General features: G+C 37.7%; 2 protein-coding genes and 1 pseudogene across 4 annotated transcripts in view; 1 reads left to right on the top strand and 2 right to left on the bottom strand.

Moving 5' to 3' along the window:
• The window catches only part of Gmds (GDP-mannose 4,6-dehydratase), a 604350-nt gene that overhangs the window by 23638 nt on the left and 554702 nt on the right, over positions 1–26010 (top strand). The window lies entirely within an intron of this gene.
• Positions 175–528, bottom strand: LOC124988828 (60S ribosomal protein L30-like). Its single transcript, XM_047558609.1, has one exon. It carries the CDS (start codon positions 520–522, stop codon positions 175–177), a length of 348 nt encoding a protein of 115 aa, XP_047414565.1. The 5' UTR covers positions 523–528.
• LOC124988827 (magnesium transporter NIPA2-like) lies at positions 19687–20762 on the bottom strand (annotated as a pseudogene).

Raw genomic sequence — 26010 nt, 5'->3', positions numbered from 1 at the left:
TAATTTAGTCATTTTGTACTACTCATAGTTTTCTTGAACTCAACAGGACAGTATTAGGGTTCTCAGTGAAACAGAATAAGTAGACTGTATAGATAGATACAGATATTTATTTATTTATTTATTTATTTTAAAACAAGTTGTGCCAAGTTTTATTAAAGAAATATTTTGTGTGTTTTACTTTTCACCAGTCTGTTCTGGCATGCTTCTAATGATATTAGAATCACCTGGATCAATGATAGACAGTGTGCACACTCTGTAGTATTTTCCACATGCTGTGCTCAATTCGATATTATTGCCACTGTAGTGATGGACACCAGTTTTGGCCAACATGGCATAGTACTCTATTTCAGATTTCCTTAAAGCTGGACAGTTGTTGGCCAGGATGACCAATTTTGCTTTGCCCTGTCTGATCATCTTCAGAGTCTGTTTGTACCCCAGCACATACTTTCCACTTTTCATAACAAGCTGGAGCCTAGAGTTGATTGACTCCAGAGACTTTTTCGTCTTCTTCGCGGCCACCATCTTCCTGCTTTAGATGTGGGACGGCCCCCAACCAAGAGTAGCTGACACGATGACGGGAGAGTTAGAAAGCTAGATATTTATTTTAAGAAATTGGCTCATGTGATTGTGGGGGCAGGCCAGTAGACAGGAAACCCAGGGAAGAGTTGATGTGGCATCTCCAGTCTGAAGGCCAGGCTCTCTGGCCTTCAGGGTAAGGCCTTCCACTGAGTGGATGAGGCCCACCTGCATTGTGGAGAGTTATCCATTTTGCTCAGAGTCTGCTGATTCTAATGTTAATCACATCTAAAAAATAACCTTCACAGCAACATCTAGACTGATCTTTGATCAAATATCTGGGTACCACAACCCAATTATTTTGATATACCAAAGTAACAATTGCACTATCCTTCTCAACTTGCCCTTTTTCTTATCTTTGTCCAAATTGTCCCCACACCTATTATGGTGTCCCCTAGCCACCTGGAAACTTGCCAGTCACTCATCCTGTATTCAACCCTTATTAGCCTTCCCTGACATTCCCAGGCAAAGCAGCATTTCCTCTTTTTGTTCCTAATTGAGAAATTACTTCTGTTACAGTGATATTCTCTTGCTATGAGTATCCACTGTTTGCCTTCTTCCCTAACAGACTACAAATGCTCAAGGACCAAGCGTCTGTTCTGTGCGCATTCACCAGGGCTCTAGCAGGTAATGGGTGCCTAATGATTGTATAATGAGAGAGCAAATCCCCAAGAAGCTCTAAACTGAGTCCATAGCACACTTCCTAGAGCAAGTGCTGATCTGATTCCCAGAGAACTTGCAGCTCTAATTCCATGATTCAGTGACAATATATCAAAAGTTGTCACTTTTCAGACTTCAACATATTGGGAGCTTCCTGCTAATCAACTCCATGTGAAGGAACCTTGTCAGAAACCAGCTATCTGTTATTTTTCATTACTGTGGAGAATAATCTGGAATTACTGTGTAATTTTTGTATTTTTTATTTTAGAAAACCTGTTCCTTTATGATCCTTTAGACTTCATTTTTCTCTTACTTAATGATCTGTCTCTCAAAGAGGGTAGCTCTGAGTTTCCTGATTACCCTGTTGGCAGTGGTCACAGATCACAGATTGTGGTTTCTTTTCTTTCTTTTATACTGCATGGTACATTTTAAAAGCAGTTTTTTTTTTTTTTTTTTTGAAGGGGAGTAGGGGAATTATGATAACGTGAATAAGAGTGAATTTTGTTTTACTCATAAAATTTACTATGATCACTTTGTTAAAGTAACATTTTAGATGGAAATTTTCTATTTTTCTTTTTCCAGTACTGGGAATGGAACCCAGGGCCTCATGCGGGGTGGCCAACAAGTGCTCTGTACCACTGAGCTACATCCCAGCATTTTCAAACTTTTTTTTTTTTTCTTTTGAGACAGGGTCACACTAGGTTGACCAGGCTGATCTTGAACTTGGGATCATCCTGCCTCAGCCTCCTGAGTAGCTGGAATTGCAGATGTGCACTCCATGCCTGGATATATGACTCTATTTTTAATAGTATAATATTGTATTTAGGCCAACTTGATGAAAAAACAAGGTAAAGTGCATCTGAAGTCAAAGGGATGGATAATTTGTGACATTGCAAATGAGAATTTGAATTCTAGGTGAAGCCAGGAATAAAGCTGGGAGGTAAGTTTAGTTCCACAATTCTGTACATCCTTTCTTAGAAGGTGGTCATAATTTTATCTTTAAGCTAGATTGCCACAACAGAGAATGATATAATTACTGTCTTTAATTTATGGTATTTGAAGAAAGCAAAAGTAACCATGCTGCTTTAGGAGCAATATTCACGATACTGAAATCAGAGTGAATTTTCTCTAAAGTTCCCTGTTTAAGTTGTCCCCAAAGGTGTGGTCTTTTTATGGGTGTGGTCCCACTCTGTTACTGGTCTATGACAAGATAAGTACAGAAAATGAGAGTAAGTTTAGAAACTTTTATAGCAAGTTGACTTTCCAGTGACACTCACATCCGATCACATTTCTAGTAATTCACTTTTAATTATTTTGTAAAAGAATCAGTTCATGATGGATTAGAAATTTAAAATGAGGGTGATAATAACTAGTTCTTCCCTGCAGATGGTTTGAGGAGCAGTAGTTTAGAGGATTCTGTGTAAGGTGATTACTTAATCACATCCTATGGTTGTCTTCTCATTTACATACTGTACTCTTGGCTAATGACACAGTGTCAGGTGTTCTTCAGTTAAAGAATTCTGATGGAATGCAGGTTTGCAGTTCTTAGATAATCTGGCTTTTATTTAGATTGTGCTATATTTTCAGATTTTCAGAGTAGGTAGTACATTTATTTACCTAATTTAAAATATAAAGATACAAATGAGTGTTTGAGTTTTCCTCCCACCCATGCCAGCCCCTTCCCCACCATCCTGTTTTTTCTTCTCAAAGGAGCTACCTAGTTCTCCTGTTACTATATTTTAGCATTAGAGAGTGGATATATCTGCCCCGTCCTTCAGATCATCCTCTCTGATAACTTTTTTGGCTTAGGATAAATATGGGGCAGCAGTGTAGACCTGGAGTTGGTGTTTTGAATGTTGCTGATTGGGAATGGAACATTTTCTGTTGTTCAAACAACAGTTGTTGTCTTCTTCTTCTTTTTATTTTTTTATTTTTGCTGTGTTGGGGATTGAACCTAGGGCCTCAGGCATGTTTGGCAGTGGTTTCTTTTAAATAAATTTTGAGAAGAAAAAAAAAGTCTTTTGTGTTTACTGGCTTGTCATAGGGTGGAAGTGGTAGACTAAGTGGAGGTTGACAAGGAGCAAAGGAAAGGGCACCTCCTCTCTTCATGGAGTCAGGTTGAAGGGCAGGTCTCAGGTTCTCAGTAATTCTCCACTGTACCAAGTAGAAAAATGGATCTCAAGGGTCCCAATTTTTGCCTCATAAAATACAGTGGCTTTAATTTTGTTTATTTTTTATTTTTCCATTTTCTTTTTGTAGTGCTGGGGATTGAACCCAGGGCCTCACACATGGCAGGCGAGTGCTAAGGTATATCCATTGTCCCAAGCTTTGGTAATTTTAGCCTAGAAGATTTTTCATTTGGGCACTATATAATCTTGGCTGTGAAATAATCTCAGCAAACACCATAGAGCATTTAATTCTGAGCAATTTAGTTTTTGTCTGTCTCCTGTGGTATGTCTTATAATGCAGTCTGGGTATCAGAAGACATGGATTTGCTATATAAGGAAGTTAGGTTTTCTTTTTCAACAATTATGTCTTAAAGGCTTAGACAACATTTTAAAATATTCTCTTTTAATGATGGCGATGATAGGTTTACAGGAAAAATAAAACTAGTGAGGAATGTACAGAAATATGGAAGTGGAATGGAGAGCATTGTGATATGATAGAAAGAGCACAGTCTTTCGTTCATATTTTGGGACCCTGTTATCTTGAATAAATTTTATCTTCTGTGAGCCTGTTTTTAATCTACAGAATGAGACTAACACAATTGCACTGTTATTGATACATAACATAACTTTCAGTAACCCTGCAAAATATGGACACATTAAAATCCTGTACTCTCTGAAGTGGGTTTTTAAAAAAAGCTTATTTTCCATTCCCAGATGTGAAAGTATGGTATCATAATGTATTTTCAAAAGTGAATCATTGATTTCTGGCAAAACCAGGATCTTAATCCAAGAAACAACATAAAATCAAATAAGTGATCTGATATAACTGATTTGTTCTCATCTCTCACTTCCTGTAGGCAAACATATTTCCATCTTCTGTTTCTCGTCATTAAAACTAAGGGAATTTCTGTGGTTATGAGGAAAGATGAGATTTGTTTTTGTTGTTTACAGTTTCATTTTCCTTTAATTTGTGCTTTTCCAGGTCTTATGGTTTTGGTTTCCAGATTAATTCATTATAATCCTTAACTTTCTTTTCCTATTTTTTCCCTGAGGTTTTTGTTTCAACTCTGCTGATAAAAAAAGAGGGATAAAGGTGGGACATGTAGCTTAGTGATAGAGTGCTTTACTGGCATGCTTGGGGTCCCTCAGACTGATTCCCAGCTCTGGGGGGTGCGGAATAGGGGTGGTGGGTAAATGAGAAAATGACGTAACAGAATTGGGGTGGTGTGGTAGGAAATTCAGTGAAAAAGGTGGTGAGGAGTCTTTGATGCCGCTAGGGGGCTTAGAGGCACCCCCACTGGCACAGGTGAATACTGACTTTACAGACTACTTCTCAGTTCCTTTGGATCCTGAGAGCATTTTTAGTCATTTATCCTTCAGACACTGCTAGAATAATGACTTTAAGCAGATCACTAGGTGTCTCAGTGTGGGTTCTAATGATCTCTGTCCCTCTAAGTACCATTTTTGAGCTGATTACCTGCCGCTTATAGCCCAGAGGTGTCCTCCTTGGGGGACACAGTGGCAGCTGTAATCCACATTTCCAGACTTCAGATCTAGTGCAGGACTGCAGATTAGCAGCCTGGTGGGGGAGGCCCCTATGCATGGTGAAGTGGAGCAGTGCAGCATGGGCCCTAGGGACACAGATAGGGAGGCATCCCACTGTCGGTGACAGCTGAGTCCCTTTCTTTGGAAAAGAGCATGAATTAGCTGCCAAGGCAGGGATGGGGTGGGTGGCCTCCTGTTCAGCACAAGGAAAGCAGGTCAGAAACAGCCAGGGTTCCTTCATTTGACTCACAACTGGTATATTTGGAGTGCCAGGGAAATGCATGAGAATCTTGATGACTGTCTACAGATGTGCTGGATCCTTGGAAATTGAATTTGTATCTATGAAAACTGACAATTGAGCAAATCTAAGCAAACCAGGTTTTTAAAAAATTATTTTTGGGTCACAGACTATTGTAATTAAAACCTAATTCTTTCTCCACAAAAAGCATGAATGCAAAACATACATGTGTAGGCATGCTTACAGGTGCCCACTTGCATGGCAGTCATATGCCATGCGCATGTACATATGCACAGTCTCACACATCTCCATACCATGCTAGAGGTTCACAGATCTGCTAAAGCAGAAGTGTGCTCCTTTGGTAAGGTAGACTTTTCATATTAACTTGAGCCAATGGGCAACATGTTTTGTTAAAATGTTTAAAATAATTTATAATATAGGAATTTAAAATGAGATTGTTATTTTTCATATGGATTTAAAAAGCATGAACATATTTCCTGCTTTATCTTTGAGGTCCTTGGAATAGAACCTAGTATCTCATACATGCAGGGAAAGCCCCCTGCCACTGAGCTGCACCCCCAGCCCAACATACACTTTATTTTAGAATTGTAAACAACATATAATTAGAAATTAAAATTATTTCATGATATGAATCTTAAGTTGCACATGTTATACCCATCAGAAAACATTTTAATAATCCCAAATCTTTAAAATTTTTATTTGTATTCTATTTAATTCCCAAAATAATTGAAGGTAATCTTATCAGTTTAAACTTTTTATTGCAGAAAGTTTTCAAATATGTACTGGAATGGAAATCACAGTATAATGAACCTTCATGTGCCCCTCCCTTAATTATAATTAACTCATAGCCAAGTTTATGTCATATATACCTATGTTTTCATGATCCCTTCCCTAATTTTTTTTCTAATAATGAATTCTGGACATCATATTATGTCAGCTGTGTTTATTATAGTGTATGTATTCTGGACACCATATTATGTCAGCTGTGTTTATTATAGTGTATGTATGTATACATATGTATATATATATATATATATATATACATATGAATATATATAATTGATTTTCTTAAAAATAAGTATACTACCATTCTTATATTTAATAAACTAATAATTCAGTAATATAATCAGGTATCTGTCAGTGTTCAGATTTTCCCAGTTGTCTCATAATTATTCTTAATAATTTGTTTGAATGAGGATCCAAATAAAGTCCATATATTATATTTGGTGATGTCTCCTAAGTCATAGTTCCCTTTTGTGAACTTCCCTTGGTTCCTTTGCCATCTGTCTTCCTCTCTTCAGTCTCCTGTTCCTCTAACCCTTCTCTCTCTCTCTCCTTGTGTTTTTCCCACCTGTGTGTGTATCTCATCCCCATTCCCCTCCAGTTGTTGAAGAGATTGGGCCTTTTGCTGTCTCATATTTCTTCCAAAGTCTGAATTTGACTGATTGCATTCCCATGGTGTTCTTTCATCTCTTTATTTTCTGTAAATGGGTATTTAGATTTAAAGACTTGATCAGGTTCAGTCTTGAACCCCAAGAGTGCTTCATAGTTGGTTCTGTGTACTTCCCTTGAAAGGCATGCATTGTCTTGTTTTCATGTAATATCAGCAATCACTGGATCATTCTCAAGAAGTGAAAATGGTGATAATCTAATTTTGCAATTGCTTCTTCAAGGATTAGCCAAATACTTTTAGAAAGATAAGCTCTTAAGTACTGTATTTGGTTATCCGGTGGGAGAGGAAAGGTATATACATGATCAGTTCTTCATATTTACCAAGGTTCCATCTGTCCTCTAATGTCACCTTTTCTTTAAAAAGTATCAGTTGAATTTATGGAATTAAGTATTTTTGTTGTCCAATTGATATCCATTGATTCTATTATTATTATTATTATTATTATTATTTTTTTTTTTTTTTGCGGTGCTGGGGATTGAACCCAGGGCCTTGTACTTGCAAGGCAAGCACTCTACCAACTGAGCTATCTCTCCAGCCCATCCATTGATTCTTGATGCTCCATATGTCACAATCTGTAGCAGAGGATCCTTCCCAGCTAGCCTCTATGTCCTCTTGTGCAGCCTTGCTAGTCTTTTCTTCATTGCTTTCTGGTAGGACAAGATGATCCATGCATTTTTCCTGCTCTAAATCTTGAATCAGCTCTTTTTCCAGAATCCTAAGGCAGACTTACTTTGATTTTGAAAATCTTTAAATAAAATATTAGCACTATCCTGTATTATGTTTCTGCTTAAGTACTAATTTTGGTGGTTGCCTCCCAGCATGTTGCTACCTTTTTATTTGACCAAAACCTCTGTGAATATGGTAGTTCAGGCTTTGTCCCTCTGTAAGCTTGAGTTCTAGTCTCCCTCATTCTGATTCTCAGTAATGATCCCCTTGTGCTTTCATTTAATCCTACTGTGTTCTTGAATACTCTGTGACCAGTATGCTCCTGGCAAGGCTAGTTTTAAAATGGTACTCTTTCTAGATGATGCCACACAGAAGGACAACCCAGCAATCTGTCCTAGGTCCATTGTAGTTTTGGTTTTTTCCTCTGCAAGTGCCCCTTCCCCTCTCCCAGCCTATAGTACAGCTGTTTTGCATACCTTTATGACAAAAATCAATGTATATTTTATTTGCTCTCCTTTTTCGAAAGGAGTTCACATTGAATATCTTGTTTAATGCCCACTACTGCTTTGTCAAAACCTTTGGGTCTGTATTGTTATTTTCATTTTATTAATGAAGAAAATTGAAACCCAAAGAGCTTAACAGAACTAAGGTTCCACCATTAGTAAATGACAGATTAATGAGCAGCTATAATTATAATTTAGAGCCACAGAGTGTTTTCACTTTTCTTCACTGACTACCGTAAATCAAGGGGGTCCCCCTTGCATCATATTTTGAGGCGCTCTGGAGTCAAGACAGTCTCATAGGCCTTTCCTGAGTGATATCCCTCCCACCGCCCGCCGCCCCGGCATGGTGAACTCTTGCTGTGGATTACACTTTTATGATCTATTACTGTGAACAGAGATTGGCAGTGAGAATGCATGTTCCTTTTATTGACTTCTACAATATTGGAAATAAAAAATGTACAGGAGTGGGTAGTTTTTTCCCTTTATTTTTAGGAAGAAATTACAATTTAAAAGGTGTTTGTGCTTAATAACATAGTAAAAAATGTGTAAACAGAAATACGTGAAAGCAATAGATAAACAATTCCACAAAGGTACTTTAACATACCTGTTTTGGTGGTTGACAAAACAACTAGAACACAAAAGCATACCAGTCTAAATGGCATTATCTTCCACTTTATCTTGATTGACACTTACAGAAAGCTAAAACAAAAGAACATTCCTTTCAAGTGCAAATAGAAGAGTCACCAAGGTAAGCAATAGTTAACACTGAATATTTGTGCTCCAAGATAAGTGAAATCTGCTTAAATAAAATCTATTTAAATGAGACAATGGTGGGAGGGAATTACCTACAAAGGGACTTGTAAGAAGTTTTTGGAATTGGCAAAATTTTATCTCATAACAGATTTTGGCTCATGAAATATATACATTTGTCAAAGTTCATCACATTGTTTACAGTTAGTGCCTTTTACTGTGTATTTAAACTACATTGTGATGAAAATATTTATCTAGGGGGTAGTTTTGATTTTTGTGTTCCTGAGGTTCTTGTTACCTGGCTTCCAGGCCCTGAGTTTTATCCCTAGCATTTGCTCCCCCAACCCCCGCAAAGTTAATATAATTTTGGTAGAACTAAGAAAGATGTTAACTGAAAGAAAAGGAGTGCCCAGGCCCTTTCTGATACAAAGACTATCAAGCATTATTTTTTCTAGGAATTACATTTTTCATCTTTTTTTTTTGTTTCTGTATGTGCTGGGGATTGAGCCCATGGCCTTGTTACACAGGGCCACTGTGCCATGTTCCAACTCCCAGCAATTATATTATTCATAGTAATTTTATGGTTTTTATTTCTTTGCCAAATTGGGGCTATTCAATTTTCAAAGAATACATGTTGTTTAAGTGTAAGATTTTAGTGTGCAATGAGTATACTGTATGTAACTCATTATGCAAAGTTATAATGTTTTCAAATTTTTTATTATAATTTTTAATTTTTTCTTTATTATTATTATTATTTTGATACATTGTGTACAAATGGGGTACTACTTTCATTTTTCTGGTTGTACACAAAGTAGAGTCACACCATTTGTGTAATCATACATATGTATAGGGTAGTGATGTTTGTCTCATTCTATTTTCTTTCCTCCCCACACACCCCTTATTTCCCTCTACACAATCCATCCTTCCTCCATTCTTCCCTCCTGTCCCCTGCCCATTATGTATCATTATCCACTTATCAGAAAAATCATTTGGCCTTTGGTTTTTTGGGATTGGCTTATTTCACTTAGCATGATAATCTCCAACTCCATCCATTTACCTGCAAATTGTCATAAGTTTATTCTTTATGGCTGAATAATAATTTGTTCTTATTTAGTTATACATGACAGTAGAATATATTTTGACATATTATACATATAAGGAGTATGACTTTCCGTTCTTCTGTTTGTACATGATGTGGAATTACATTGACACTGTATTCATATGTGTACATAGGAAAGTAATATCTGATTCATTCTACTGTCTTTCCTATTCCCATTACCACTCCCTTCCGTTCATTTACCTTTGTCTAATCCAAAGTACTTCTAATCTTCTCTAAATACCCCCCACCTTATTGTGATTTAGCATCTGCATATCAGAGAAAACATTTGGCCTTTGGATCTTTGGGACTGACTTATTTTACTTAGCATGATTGTCTCCAGGTCCATCCATTTACCAGCAATGCCATAATTTCATTTTGACTGAGTAATATTCCATTGTGTAAATATACCACATTTTCTTTATCCATTCATCTGTTGAAGGGCACCTCGCCTGATTCCATAGTTTAGCTATTGTGAATTAAGCTGCTATAAACATTGATGTGACTGCATCACTGTAGTGTGCTGAGTTTAAGTCCTTTGGGTATAAACCCAGGAGTGGGATAATTGAATCAAATGGTACTTCCATTCCAAGTCTGCTTTCCAGAGTGGTTGCACCAGTTTGCAGTCCCACCAGCAATGTATAATGTTCTCAAATTTCTGTTACTTATTAGGCAACATTTTTTTTTTTGAGATGGTTGTCTTGTGAATGCTTACTACTGGAGCAGTGTGTTGTCTTGAGTCTAGGAGAGTGTTAAACTGTCATCATGTTCATATGCTTGCCTACTTAATTCCTGGAGGAAGACCTTGAACTCCAACTTTCCCAAATAAAAAATAACTTAACACAAGAGCCTCTTAAGGAATTAGTTGAGGTACTGCTATTTTATGATTGAATTCTATGTTTTAAAAAGTCACTGCCTGTAGAATAGTAGAATTTTTGTCACATCACAAAATATCACATCTAGTCAGCTTTTTAATCTGTTGAATTACAGGGAAATATTATACAAGTTCTTAATGAAAAAATAAGTAGGCACTCTAACATTAAACCTCCCTATTCAACTCTACTGTATTTACTTAATCGAATGAACTGTAATTCAAAAGGGATGGATTAAATTATTACCATTGTTGAAAGTTTAGTTAAATTTTAGGTGACTATCCTGGGAAAAGTGATAGGAAAATTATATTTTTGGAATGCAACTGTATTTTGTCTTACAGGAGCACTTACTTACAGTTCTTACTTTGGCTTACCTAAAATAGAAGTTGTAAACTTCTAGTCTTGTTTTCAAATGGGAATAAATATTTCCTGGTAATTTAGAATTATGCAGTAATTTTCTGGACTTATTTTCTCTGATGTCTGCTTTCTGATCTTACAGCATAGATTATTTTAGGAATAATAACATGAAATAATTTTTTTTTTCCTTTTCATTTCTCTTGGGAGTTTAAAAAAATTTCTGTTTTTTAGGGGAGAGGAGGTTTCACCAAAAAGGATAACATGGTTTATTTGGGCATCTTTAGACACAGGCCCTGTTTAAAAAAATATGTTGGACAGATACCACTGTTGAATTGGTCTTCTCTGAAGTTTAAAATGCAAATTAGGGAACTGTAAGAGAAAGAGTAATTGCAAGTGTTATCTGTGGTCTTGGGTAACATTCAGCTGTCTGCTGTGCAGGATGACTGCCCCTAGTGGGGGAAGATGAGCAAATCAGCCAGTTCAGGGAACAAAAGGCATCAGATCTGGAAGGGACCCTCTTATTCTACACATCTTTGATTTCCTTAACCAGCAGCATCTACCCCTGATATATATTAATTCCTATTCACTGTGAAGCTACCAATGTTCATATTTTGTCACCAAAGGATATTTAAAATAAAAACAAATCTAAAAACCTTCCTGTTATATATAGCTTTAAATATGGCCATCATTTAAACTAAAGGACATTTGTTTTTTACAATAGAAAGTTAGAAGTAAACTCAAGAGCATCTTATAGGAAGTCTGAATTGAGTTGTGAACTTATTTTAACATATTTTTTGATTTCTGTTTTGTTTTGTAATGTCTGATGAGCACCTTAGGTGGTGGGACCTGCTATGATAACCAGTTAGGGAGGTGAAAGTCCAAAAGGTGACCTTGAAGCTTGGAAGATTTCTGAACTGAGTTTGAAATGTTGTTTAGTTAGTAAGATCCCTATTCTCATCCCTGTGACCAGCTCAGGTCAGTTTCTGGTGCCAGCAGCCAGTTACATGGTTATTACCTGTATTATTGAGATCATTAGAGCACCTTTACCCAATACAACTTTACATTTCCTTAATTAAGTATGGTAACAGTGAGATTTCAGAGAGATGTTCATAGTTTTCTTAATGTAGTTCACTGCATAGGCTTTAGAATTCAGGGATAATAGTTAACATATGCAGGTTTACTTGAAGAGAATAGTAAAAAGAATGATCTTTCTAAAATTGCAACTTTTCAAATTATCACATCTCAGGCATGCTGTGTTCTAAGAACTTTTATTTCCCATTGGGTATTTCAGCTGCTATGAGCTCTTCCACAGTCTGACTACCATAAATCTGTGGAAGAATGTTTGATTAATCATAAAGACAATTCCCTCTAAGCATCTAAGATCTGTGGCTGCCATTGGTACCACCTCTTTTGTGGCCCAGTAAGGTTGTGGAAGAATTGGTGGACATCTTACATGTAACACTACAGTTCGCTTGTGACTGAAAGATGCTATCTTTCTTAGTGATAGTGTGTCATCTCGAAAACTCAGGCTATTAAATGAGATAAATACACTGGCACTGACCACATACTAGAGACAGAACAGGTTTCCAGAATGGTGGATGAAACCTTTTTGATTGGGAAAGGAAATACCTGTCTTCCCTTTCCACCTTCCCTCTCTTCCAGGTCTTCCACATGCCTGGAAAAAGCTACTAAAGTTAGCGCAAGCACAATACAAGCTTAACTTCCTGGTCCTGGAGATCCTATGTTAGAGAAATAGTCCCCATTTTTCCTACCCAGAGGAATTTATTTATGTAATCCCCTCTTCATACTTAAGATGAGTTGTTTGTGACAGTGTTTCACCTTAGGAGCTTACCAGGAGTACCTTCAAATGGCAGCACTGTCATCCTCAGGAGTCAAGGAGGAAGCTATGTGAGGCCTGCTTTTGTTTTTATATAATGATGATATATAATTGCTCCTTGGGATAGTATTCAAACAAATACAAATATTCTTTGAACAAATACTTACTGACATCTACTAGGTAGTAGAAACAAAATGGTTTCAGGACAATGCAGATAAGCCATTGTACAATTCAAATCTGATACAAAGTTTTTGTAAGTTAGATTACAACTCTAAACCCTATCATCATAAATTTAGTATTTTGTTCTCATTGTGCCATTGACCAGCCAGTAGCTGTATACCATTCTTCTCTTCCTTACAAATAGCATTGCTATGGGGCTAGTTCATGCTTAGTTAAAAGATGACACTTTTCCAACCCTTTATCAGTTACAGTCGTTCTGAACAGGGACACTGCAGGCTGCTTAGGTGATGGGTGTTGGTTTCTAACTTATGTTCAGCAGTACCTGAGGGAGTATGCCTGTGTTTTCATGGCCATCTCCAACCCTGGGTATGACTGTGGGTGCCAGCACTAAGCAGAGCTTTGCAAGGGTGACTTTTAAATGTACCTATCCTTGTATGGCCCTGGTGGCCTAGCGGAATCATTCCAGATTGCAGGTAAGAACATTCTCAGATTAAGGAGCACCACCTGTATTGTTCCTAAATAAGTATACTTGGAAATACTTTAAAGCAGTGGTTCTCCAAGTGTACTTCCAAGATCAGCAGCACTGGCATCAGCATGGAAACTTTTTGGGAATCTTGGAGCATTTTCCCAGATCTCCTGAATCAGAATTCTGGGAGGATGGGGGTCAGGTAGAGCCCCACAATCTGTTTTAATGATGACTTTGTTGCAGGCCAAGGTTTAAGAACCACTGCTATGGCACTGGGGCTGGAACTCAGTGTAGAGTGCTTGCCTAGTATGTGTGAGACCCTTGGTTCCATCCCCAGTAACACACACACACACACACACACACACACACACGCGTGCCATACATTGAACTGCTGTATTTGACCTTCTACATCTTTCCAAACAAAATAGTGTATGTATATGAGGTTGACCAGCTTGATGATGAGCAGGTTGAGATCGAAGTTATTGAAAATGACCACTCTATTTACATTATTTCCGCTGAACAGACAAATGAGTACATCAGAAAAATGCATGAATGCCAGGCATGGTGGTACATGCTTGTAATCCCAGAGACTTGGGAGGCTGCGACAGGAGGATCACAAGTTCAAAGTCAACCTCATAAACGGTAGGCACTAAGCAACTCAGTGAGACCCTGTCTCTAAATAAAAAATACAAAAAAGTGTTGCATACGTGGTCAGTGGTTGAGTGCCTCCAAGTTCAATTGCCCTGTAACCTGCCCAGTTAAAAAAAAAAAAAAAAAAAAAAAAGCATAAATTCACCTAGAAGAGAAGTCTACCTTCCAGGGAGTAGGAATAGCTCCTCAATGCCTCCTAGTGCCTCCCAGAGGTACTGTGAAAGTTTGTCATCACTGCAGCCACTTAGAGCGAGAACCCAGAGCCATCCAATATCAAAGGAAGCAATTCTTTGCTTGTATGGGAAACTGATTTCAGATTTGGATATCTGTGCTTTTTATGTTCTCTGTACTACTGCCAACTATTGTAATGAAAAAATGGACTTACTACTTGATAAAGCCTGCTCAAACTGATTCATGATGAAAAGAACACAGTTGTAAATCTCCTAAAGAAATTGGTATTATCAAAAACCTCTCTCACACATGAAAGTCCATGAAACAAACAAACAAATAAGCAAACAGACCAACATCTGAAGGCTTACACTGAACAACGAAAAGAAGTCAGCCATGTAGCTCTCCAGGGGGGACAGATAGTAGGTGTAGAGGCACTAGCATAGAAATTGCTTGGTTAGGTTTTCTGTGCTAAGACCATGTCATCTGGGACCTATGGGAACTTGGTAAGTTAACTTGGGTATTACTTTAGTTGGAATTGGAACAAATGGAAGATATTAACTAGAAGAGAATTGTGATCTCTTTGTGATTTTAACAAACCCTGTGACTGCTGTATGGGTGACGGACTAATTGAGGACAATAGTGGAGGAAGGGGAGCGCAGATAGGATGCTATTAGAATAATTTAATAAGGATTAGAGGACATGGCAAGAAGAGGTCAGATTTGGGATACATTTTCAAGACAGAATAAGATGGAATTTGCTACAGATTGTCCTTGATGAGGTGAACTTTTCATTGAGGGCAGTTTCAGATGCAACTAATGGTGGCTTAAGCAGAGGAAGAATAATGATAACATTTAAAATTACCCATCACACACTATGAATTGATTGCTTCAACTGTGCCACTATTATCTGAGTGACTGTAGCCGAGGTTACACTGTATCTTCTTCATTTGTAAAATGTTGACATTACATTCCTTTTGGGAATTTGCTGGGAGAATTAATATAATAATAGAGTATATTAAGTATTATAGTAATGCTTAATAAATGTGAGTCATTACAATTTCCTTTGTAAAACTTTACTCAAAATATTTTAAGGAACTGGGGTATAGCTTAGTAGTCAAGTGCTTATTAACATTAGTAAGGGCCCTAGATTCATTCTTAGCACCCAAGAAAAAAAAATAGAAAGTAAAATTTTTTTGAGTATTAAATAAGAGTTCTTTGTCACAAATTCGTTGATTAATTTTTTGTTATAGAAGCAAATAGCATAACTTTAGCTTCTGTAGTAACTTTATAGTGACTTTTTATACAGCTGGCCCTCCGACAACAAGCAGGCTAGAAAGAATGCTACAGTCAAGTTGTAGAGCCAGCTAGTATTGCCTTTTGGCAATAGGACCATAGATTATATGGTGATCCTGGTTTTCTCACTTGATTCATAAACCAGCAGTGGAAAGGTGACCTGTCCCACTAGGGTAGTGCTCTTCAGTGAAGCTTGTGTGATGATGAGAGTGTTCTGTTCTATGCCACCTAAAATAGCAGCTGTCAACCACATGTAGTTATTGACACTTGAAATGTAACTAGTTGATGGAATAACCAAATTTTTAATTTGACTTAATTTTACTTAAGTAGCCACAGGTAGACAACCTCTAGTGGCTTCTGTATTAGGTAGCACAGCTCCAGAAAGTAAGCTGTATAAATGCAAGAACTTGTCTATTCCTGGACCTAAATACCTAAAACACACTAAGCATATAAGCAACATGATGGAGATTTGTTTGAATGAATAAAAGATGTCCTTTAAACATAAGGAATAAGGACTGGGGAGGAGCTCAGAAGTAGAGCACTTGCCTAGTATGTGTGAGGTCCTGGTTTCAATTCCATTACAGCTAAAAGGAAAAAAATAAACATAGGAATATATTAGGAAGTAGCAGTTGTAAGTAGTTCTATTTATTGTTGCATTACAGTAGCAGAGGAATGAGAGAGTAGCGACCAAGATTTGGGGGAAGGATAGGATCCACAGAGGAGAGCAAGGGTACTTCTTGATATGGATAGTACCTCTACCTGCAGAAAGGCCAACATAAAGTTGGCCAGGAAACAATCTCCACAATGGAGATTGTGGGGGTGTTCCCACAGCTCTGGTGATAGGAACTTTAATACATGAAGTATCTTAGTGCTTAGAGAAAATGCTCTGAAGAACGAGCCTGTCTAAACAAAGACTACCTAGATTACTAGTTTTGTATCTGCCTCAAACAAATTTCCTTAAGTTACTGGGGCTGGGAACTTAGCTCAGTTGTAGAGAGCTTGCTTAGTATGGGAGTCACTGGGTTTGATCCTTAGCATCACAAATAAGCATAAACCAGGAATGTAAGTCACTTAAATTAAGGATGGTTTGAAAGTCAAGTTGCTCAGAATAGCCTCAAGGGGTACCTTTCCCTTTCCCTGCCTTTAAGAAAAAGGTTAAATTCAAATATGTGTTGATCCCCAATAATTTACTTAGTGATAATTTGTATTCTTACCAAACCATTTACCTTTTTACGAAGGTATGTAATCATGTGAATTTTTTGTTCCTGTGATATTGTGAGGTGTTTTCCCTACCCGCTCTTAACCATCTACATTAGCACATGATTTTCTCTTGAAATACACCCTTCTACCAGGAAAACTGACAAGGCTGTTGGGACCAACCTAAACCACTTATAGTTATGTGATATACATGTTAGAAGCTATTTTGAAAACAGTTCATTTTAAAGTTAACCACTTTCTCCAATCATTACAGAAAACATTCTTTTAAAAGTCATTTTAAAAAGTCTTGACACATAAAACCAAAAATTGTGGCCTAAATGTCACAACAGTATTCACACTGGACGTTCACAAGTGGGCCTACGGTACTATGTCTAAAGAAACTTGCATTTTGTCTAAGAATAAGTCAATAACAGGAACTCAATCATAAATGCCCTGGTTTCCTGCTAATACAGAACTCTCAGCTGCCGACTTGTACTAGGCACAAGTTTAAATAACAGCTGGCAGCAGAACCTGACAGGGAAGGCAGTATTATTTTAAATTGGGGAATTGTTTTTCATGACTTTCTTTTTTTACATATTCTTTTCCAATTTTACCATCATTTTTCATTTCAAAATTGAATAAATGTCTTCAAAGTGACAGTAAAAACTACATTGAATCAATAAATGGTAACTTCCTCTAGCCCCCCAGTGGCCTAAAATAACTCCAGTACCTAAGCATCAGCCTTTTATAATTGGACAAGCCTTCAAAAATGAGGAAAAGTAATTTATGTTGGCAATTTGATTAACAGGCTTCCTATGAACACACATTCCTATAAAGTTAACAAGTATGAAGCATTCAAGACACACCAAGAAATATTCTTAGAAACCTTTCAAATGAAAATAGAACAGAATACTGATGGTAAAAGGGGGTGCACAGTGCCCATCTAGGCGCCTTCATGACTTGACTCAAGGTGACTTTCTGCAGACCCTGTCAAATATAAGAGACCAGAATTGCTTTGCCCCACCACGTTCATCATTTGGAGACCTCACTTGTTTTCTGCCTCTGCTCCAGCCTTCTCTGTCTACTATGTTCTGGAAACAAGGGCACAGATAATCTTTATTAGAGTAGGAGGGATTTCAGAGCAGATGCAGTGTACTCTGTCCAGGTAAACACAGTAAACTCGGTGCTATATTAGATTCAGTAGCTCCTCTTGGACCTCCTTTCCTGTGTCAGGATGTAGGACACAAGTGTAGACTCTTAAGTCTGTAGCTGCCATGACTTTTCCTGGCTCACCTGGTTTCCATCAGTTTACTCCATTCCCCTCCTCCCAGACTAGGGTGAATAAAGAGAATTGATAGTTGTGTGCAGACATTTAAGTTGTAACCAAACATTAGAGCACAGTGATGTCAGAGGAAATTGGTTATCTATAGAGAGAGTGACTGAGAACTTGGCAGTAGTATTACATGGCAGTGCTAAATTCATATTTTAGTTGCCCAGAGCTGGCCAACAGAGGGCAACTTTCTTTATAATGTAATTATTTATTATGAGGTTGCTATATCTATTTACAACAATAATTATGACAGACTGAGATAGCATTGAAAAGTACCCCATTTTAGATACTGAGTACAAATCACTACTTTCCATAAAGCTTAGTTAATAGGTTTTAAAAAAAATTTCATCTTCCATTCTTAAAATACTTAACTATCTTCTGTGTTGTTCTAGTCTTATATTAGTATTGTATTCCCATGTTGAACACAGTGAGTTGAGCAGTTAAAGGACACATGGAAACAGCTTGGTTCTCATGCATGGGGTGATGTAGATAAAGCTGTGGACATTTCCTGAGGAATACTTATATGAGATCATAATCACTAAATTGTCACATCAAATGTTAAGCAGAATAGTGTGAGTACTTGTTTACTTGTTAGAATTTCTGTTGAAAATGGCGTAGGCAAGTTTATGTGTAGGGATGGGGCAATATAGGAAATCTCTACTTCCTGCTCAATTTTGCTGTGAACCTAAAACTACTCTAAAAAAATCCTATTAAAAATTTTAAAAAATGAAATTACCACTAACAAATGATTTAAGTTTTGTTCTTTATGACATATATTAGGCTAAACCATATGAACTTACCATATTCAATAAATTTAGATCCATAAAATGATAACATCATATAAATTTAATTTTTAGGATTTCAGGTGGTTGCTATTATGTTTGCTCATTTAAGAATTTGCCCAACTTTAATTCAATATGCTGTGGTGGGCCTTGGCCAGGTCTGCTGCTGGCCTGAGGACAAGCCTAAGGCATAGAATGCAGGATTACAGAACTGTGGAGTCTGATGGAGTTTCTGTATGACAATAGACTCAAGACCTGAATGGGCATCTCCCCAGCTTGGAATATAATAGAGCCTTTGGCTCTGGGTCCCTCTAAGTTTGAGTTCTTGTTGAATGTAGGCTGTACTGACTGGCAAACTCAAGGGTGCCTCTAGGAGGCACTGAGGAATTGTACCTCCCTTGTGGGTACATATATCTCTTCCTTGAATCCATACATCATTTGTTTTTTATAGGTAAGGTAAAATCACAGGATAACGTATTGGGATAGTTTTGATCTTGTTTAGATCAAAATGACTTATTTAATCAGGGTTGATGGAGTGGGAATGACAAATGTACATTTCAGTCTTTCATCACCAGTGAAAAAGCATTTTATAGACTTAAAATGTGCCATTAGCGCATTCAGATTTTGAAGAAAGAGCCAAAAATGTAAAATACCTCTATAATAATACAATTTTAATAGAAATCGGCTACATACTGTGGCTATTTAGTGAGCTACCATTGTTTAAATATAAGAAAAGTAACTTCTTGATCCACATTAGTGAAAACTTAATAAAGATTGTCTTTAGAGAACATTGAGGGCAATGCTTTTTCAGACAGATTCTGATATGCAAAATCACTTTGTAACAATTACGGCTTAACCTTTAAATTACATCTTCCTTAAAAAGCCTTCAGATATCCATTTCTCTGGGAGATACTCTCACCAGTGTGTTGTTCAATTCCACAGGATAAGCTTTCTTCATTATTATTAAAAACTTTGTACATAGTAGGGAGATTGCCATTCATTGCTTTTTCATCTTTTCAAAAGACGTGGGCAGACTTGCTAGACTAAAGCTGACGTCTTTAAAGGCATGCAACAAAATATCCCTACAATGATTGTGAAGAAGTTGCTCAGAGTTCCAGTGATATCATCAGTAGGCATATCTCACCACTCCTTAAAAAGAATAACTGAACAAATGAAAACTGAGGTTGTAAAGAAAATGTATAGTGTCATCATGATGGAAGTGTTGAATATGTCCAGGGCCCCTTTAGGTATTGATCTGTATGCTCACACAGAGGATGAGGCTCAGCAGCAGAATCCAGGCCAGGGAATGCCATAGCACAGGCTTTCTAACCAACAGTTCTTTGATGGTGTTGCCCAGGCCCTTTATTCAGGAGACTGAAAATGCTCCAGTCACAGAGCAGATTGTTATGTACACAAGGATATTTGTCTATCTGTGGTGAGGTCCCACCACACAGATTAATATCAAGGACACAAAGACCACAAGTATTGCAAATACCATAAAACCTGGATCATATGACTAACGTGACATTTCATTTAAGGTCTCTATCTCCTCTTCCTTTGGAGCATAGATGCCCATCACTATAGGTCCTAGAATGCTTAGCAAACATCCAATTTTCCCATGAAGATTAAGACTTTTACTTAGAAAGTATGAAGAAAGAATGACACTTATGAGGACACTGAGAGCTCCCAGTGGAGTCACTAGTGTGACTGGTGCAGTGGCTTATGCAGTGAAGTTGGCGACCTCCCTGCGCCCATTGACAGTAGTCCAACCCCACCACAACCATTCTTTAAGACATGCATGGCCACCTTGACCTGCTCTCATGGAGCCTTTTCTGACAAGTTATAGAAGGCCCTTTTTTTTCAAAATGAAATTCCTTCCAGTGAAAATGCTGGAGGTCATAACCAATCCCAAACTAATATAGAAATCATATTTTCCATGCCCTGGGCTCATTTCATTTGTCACTTAAGAAGCCCCTGTGAGTCATATCGATAACAGAACAGAGAACTGCTGGTGCTGAAGCGGGGGTGGGGGGTGGGGTGGGGTGGGGGGAGCGGTGTGCAGTCTTCACATAGGTAAGTTTACTATGGTCTCTCTTTGAAAAACCAGGGATGATTTATTAATTTTCATTTCCTCGTAAATACTACCCTTTATTCCCATATAAAATTTTAAACTTTACTGGCAGAGTAGTTCCAGCCAAGATACTATGAGGAAGAATTTATTGTACACGCGCCACCGATGAGGCCAACAAGCCAGTTTTCTGTGGATTGAATAGCAATCCGATTCGTAGTAGATTGTAGATTACTAGGAGAGCTGCATCCATCTCAGAACATGCATAAAAGAAGGTCGCCCCTGAGGGGCCATTCCCTGACCTAAGACCAGTCCTCTGGGCTTCAAGTCAGCCCCTTTGCGCTTGCCTAAAAGGAAGGAGCCTCATCCAAGCCAGCTGTGCAAGCTGCCTCCTCCTTGGGAGTGCAGAGATAAACCTACCCAGGATGACCTTCAGCTCCGCTGGCCAGGACTGAGGGCCACCACTGAGGAGAACCTGGGTGCGACCAAGACCATGCATTGTTTTTTGCTTGACAGATTTGAAGATCTGTCATATGTGCAATTCCCCTGTAAGAAAGGTTGTTGAATCTTTTGATGAATTCACTCACTTAACAATTTGAAATGTTTCTTTTTATGCCTGGTCATATTCTTTATTTTGAAAGTCTACTTTGATATTAATTACACTCAGTTTCTTAAGTGTTTACGTTGTATATCTAAGAATATTTGTTGTAAAAGGACACAGATTGCCTAATCTAGTTAGATGTTATATCCCTGAATATATTAGTTATTTGGGAAGTAGCTTACTAACTCAAAAGAAAAAAACAAAGCCTTCTAGTGATTAAAATCAGTGCTAGGTGCTCCTTGCCCTTGGTGCATAGTAAGACCCATCCTTCTACTGCAGGGATTCCTAACTGGCCTTCTTGCCCCTACTCTCACCTCTTCAATGGAATGACCAGAGTGACCTTTTAAGTGTTAAGCCAGGTCATGTCATTTTCTTCCTCTGACTGTCTAATGGCGTCTAGATATTGATATTTCATGACAAATATCATGAAAATATTTTGAGAATAGAAATTGAATTGGTTTGGAGCCAGGATATTGCATTTAATTGCTGATAAGAAGGCTTTTTGAGGAGGTATCATAGGAGCTGAAGTGGAGAGAAAGAGCCAGCAGTATGGAGGAAGTGTTGAGTCAGTGGAAAAGGTGGTAAGCAGGCTGCATTCTAGGACAAGAGGGCTGAAATGGCTGCATATACACAGGGGAGGGCCAGTGAGTGGGGAGGGTAGAAAGAGAGTGGAGCCATTTGAGTTGCAGAAAATAAGCAGGGGAATGATCATGGAGTTTGTAGACTGCAGTATCAAGTTCACTTTTTTATGTCAGTTGAAATGAGAAGCTAATGGAGAGACATCTGAATTACATTTTGTAAAGATCTTGGCTGCCTGGGAGTTGTTGTGTCAGAGAGTAAATTTATTTTGGGTTCCTGTTAAGGTCTAACAGATTTTAGTAATACTTAATTTTTATTGCCATTCATAAAACTAGAATCTTTCATTAAATGGTTTTAGGAAAATCTCAGTTATTGAATAAACAACAGCATGTGTTGTGGATGTGAAAGTCAAAAACAGAGTGAATTAGCCTAAATATTTTTACCAATGTGACCTATAAGAAATGAACAATGTTGGGTTATAACATCATTTTTATGAAGTAGGAAATTGCATTTTCAAGTATTATAGGGTAGGGAAATGAGTATATGGTTAGAAGTTAGAGATTCAACTTTATGAATAAGGATACTGTATTCTCTCTGTAGGGTAGCAGTGGCAAAAGCAAAGCCATTTTCAAGCCTGAATTACTGACTTTGTAAATTGTCCCTTTCCTGCCCTTCCCATCCTAACCAAGAGTGATCTTAAAAGAGATGGGCCAGAGACACTTCATATATGAGCTAGTGTAATTACACTGCCTTAGAATCCATGATCTCGACCCTTTCTATTCCAGATACCATAAACTTCAAAATGCTTAGTTTTTCTTGAACTTAAGGAGTCTCATGTGATGTAGAAGTTATAGCAGTTCTTATATTTTCCAGCTTCACATAATCACAGTTTTCTGATTCTGTGAAGTACTTCATAGTAGTAAAATGCAAGTTTCCTTATTAGTCCTTATCTGCAGTTTGCTTTCCTTTATTACTTAGTTTTCTTGTTTTTTGTTTCTAGTCCAGTGAGGTCTGGAATGTGAATGGAGAATCCTAGCACGCTTTCATGTTTTAGAAAAGAAAAATAGTAGAATGAAAGTGGTGTCATTGGAGAGGACATAAAGTATGTTAGTTTATGGCAAGGTCCTCAAGCCTCTCAATATTTTGAGTCTGTTTCATTTTCTAACAGGTATTTTTTTCCTGTTATTAGACAGTGATGGTACATGATACAGCAGTTAACAAGTCAGCCTTTTCTTCAGGATTACATATATTTGTATATGCCTACCTGATGGTACATAAGTATATACATATCAAGATCTCTCCTCATGGGCAGGAAATTAACCACTTAGCTCCTGTTGCAAGTTCTGCATTTCTGTTACTTCTGTTATTGGCCAGCCCTGGTGTTGGCATCTGCCTCCAGTGGCTGCTTATTTTAGTGAATTCCACACACCTTCCTATCATTTGTTCACAGTGAGACTTTAGAGCGATGTGCATTATTTCATGACACAAATGATCAGAAAGGTTACTTTGCACAGCATCTACCTGATGGTAAATGACACAGCTGCAATTTAAACTCAGACCTTTCTACTCTGATGTGTGTTAACTTTTGCTGATAGTCAGGTTAATCACAACTTCTTGAAGAAATGAGACTGATGGTAGGATTTGCCAATGGCTTGCACAGTGGCCCTTTGAGAGAAGGATGGACTGTATGAGGGGAGTCATCCTTTGCCACCTATACTGTGCTAAGGACTTTGTGACAACTCTACTATTTTTGTCTCACAATGTTAGCTGTGTCATAGATCCCCTGGAATTAGGAAGTGTGACAAGCTAAAGCCATGCTATCTTGTTGGAGTGTTTTAAGGAAATGGGACCAAATTGCATTGGGAAAAATGTCAAGACCATGTCTTACTTTTTGATTTGTTCATGGCAAATCTCCAAAGCCAGTGCTTCTCTAGCCACAGTGCTCCCCTGTGAAGGCAAACAGCATAGAGCCAGGCAGGCCCTTTTACGGGAAATGTCATCATTTTTATAGACCTGGCCCTTGACGTGGTCAGGTTTAGCAGCTTACTTGAGACCACACAGGGAGCGGAGCTGCAGGAACAGCTGGCAACAAAGCTTCCTCCTTCAGCCAAATGGTCTTTCCCTAAAACTATCTACCTTCCCCAGGAAACTAGTCTTTTAATAGCATCTACCCTCCACCAAGAACCTGGGCCAGAAGATGAATAGAGACATCCTTTGAAGCGTCCTTTCCGCTCAATGTTTCCACTTGGTGAGCTGTGTGGCCTCGAATCTCTGGGATGAGTCAGTAACATGGAGTGCTTTCACATGAGGGTGGAGAGGAGCCTCTGGCATCCATGCTTGGTATACCTCCCAGTACATCCAGTGATGGGAGCAGTCATTACAATGGATGTGTGAGTTTGCTAATTGCATTTCTTTAATGCAGCGCTTATTGGTTCTTCATGGAAGAGATTACATATAGAAACTTGAGAGGAAGTTTCCTCTTTTGGAGAGGGCGTGGACTGCTGCTGGACTTCAAGGTTCACCTCCCCAATCCATTAAGTAGTTAAAAGGCTTAACTTGTTCCTGGCTTTTTTGCAAGTATGCATTTAGAATCAAGTTTTATATAATCATCATTACCATTATCATTAGAATTGTTATGGCTCTTGTCTAATGCACCCTAGCTATTAGGTTAGTAAGTTTGAAAATAGAATTTTCATGAACTTTGATCACCCCAGGACTTCTTTATTCCTTTTGGGAATTCTTTTGGGGAGAATAATATTTATTTACGTGTTTGTTATTTATTTATTTATTTAAGATTTATTTATTTATTTATCTCTGTTGTCCAGGCTGGTTTACACTCCTGGGCTTAAGCAGTTCTTCTGTCTTAGCCTCCCAAGTAGTTGAGACTACAATGTGTATGCCCCCATACTGACCTGGGGGGCATAATTTTATATCAGAGAGTCAAAAAGGTTGTTGTTCTGCACCCTTCCTCTTAGTGACAAAGTGTGCCTGTTTTCAAACTCATGTCTCTACCTATTACTGCCGTCGTTTTGACAGTTAAGGCAACATCTTTTAGAAGTTAAATTTGCTGTGTCCTGAACTGCCCAGAACTGGGGCAAGAGGTAAGTAAACCATGGGCAAGCCCAAGGTTTGATCTGCTGTTCCTTTGTATTTATTTTGGATTCACTGTTTTGTGTAGGTGTCAAATACTGTTGAGAAAAACATAAAAAGCAACTCTGAAGACCAGCTCTGGTAGATTTTGAGAAGTGCCTTCCATACTTAAAAACAGTGTACTTTTTAAAGTGCTCCTGAGTGAGTCATGCCATACTCTTAACTATATTTTGGTAAATGTAAATTCCCTTTGGTCTTGGCCCTGAAAGCAAAGCATGTAGAATCCAATACAAGGTTGGATGCATAGCATAAGGTGTTTATCAGTGCAGTGAGGGAAATAAACCACCAGGTGGCTCAAGTATATAGCATCTGCATTTTTTAAGTCCTTAATTACACTTAAGTTTTGCCATTGCTCTACACTTCAGAGAGACCATTTAATATGTCATTGTAAGAATTTATTTTTTATCATACAATCTTAGAATGAATGCTTAATAAAAGGTTGATTGTTCTGAATCACCACTGATTAACATTTGTTAAGTTTTTGGACACAAACACTGCTTTTCTTAGAGTAATATAAAAGCTTGGACATTATTTCTCTTTTTGACTGAAATAAGTGCCTAATTGTCATCTTGGAATGTTGTAAAGTTATTTAAATATTTATGTATTTCTTTTGACATATACTCCCCACAGTTGTAAATAAAATTAATGGATGCCTAATTTTCAGTGTGGTTTATATTATCTTATTTTTATACCTCTGTTGTTTAGAAAATAGAGAAGACACATAATGGCCAAGAAACCAACATGTAATTTATATGGACTCACTCTTCCCCTGAAAGAATTTAAAACCCTTTTTATTTTATT

Source organism: Sciurus carolinensis, chromosome 7 (genome assembly GCF_902686445.1).
Source record: "Sciurus carolinensis chromosome 7, mSciCar1.2, whole genome shotgun sequence".
NCBI classification, from domain to species: Eukaryota; Metazoa; Chordata; class Mammalia; order Rodentia; family Sciuridae; genus Sciurus; species Sciurus carolinensis.
Note: the sequence above shows the minus strand (reverse complement) of the source record. Positions and strands in the feature narration are given on the sequence as shown.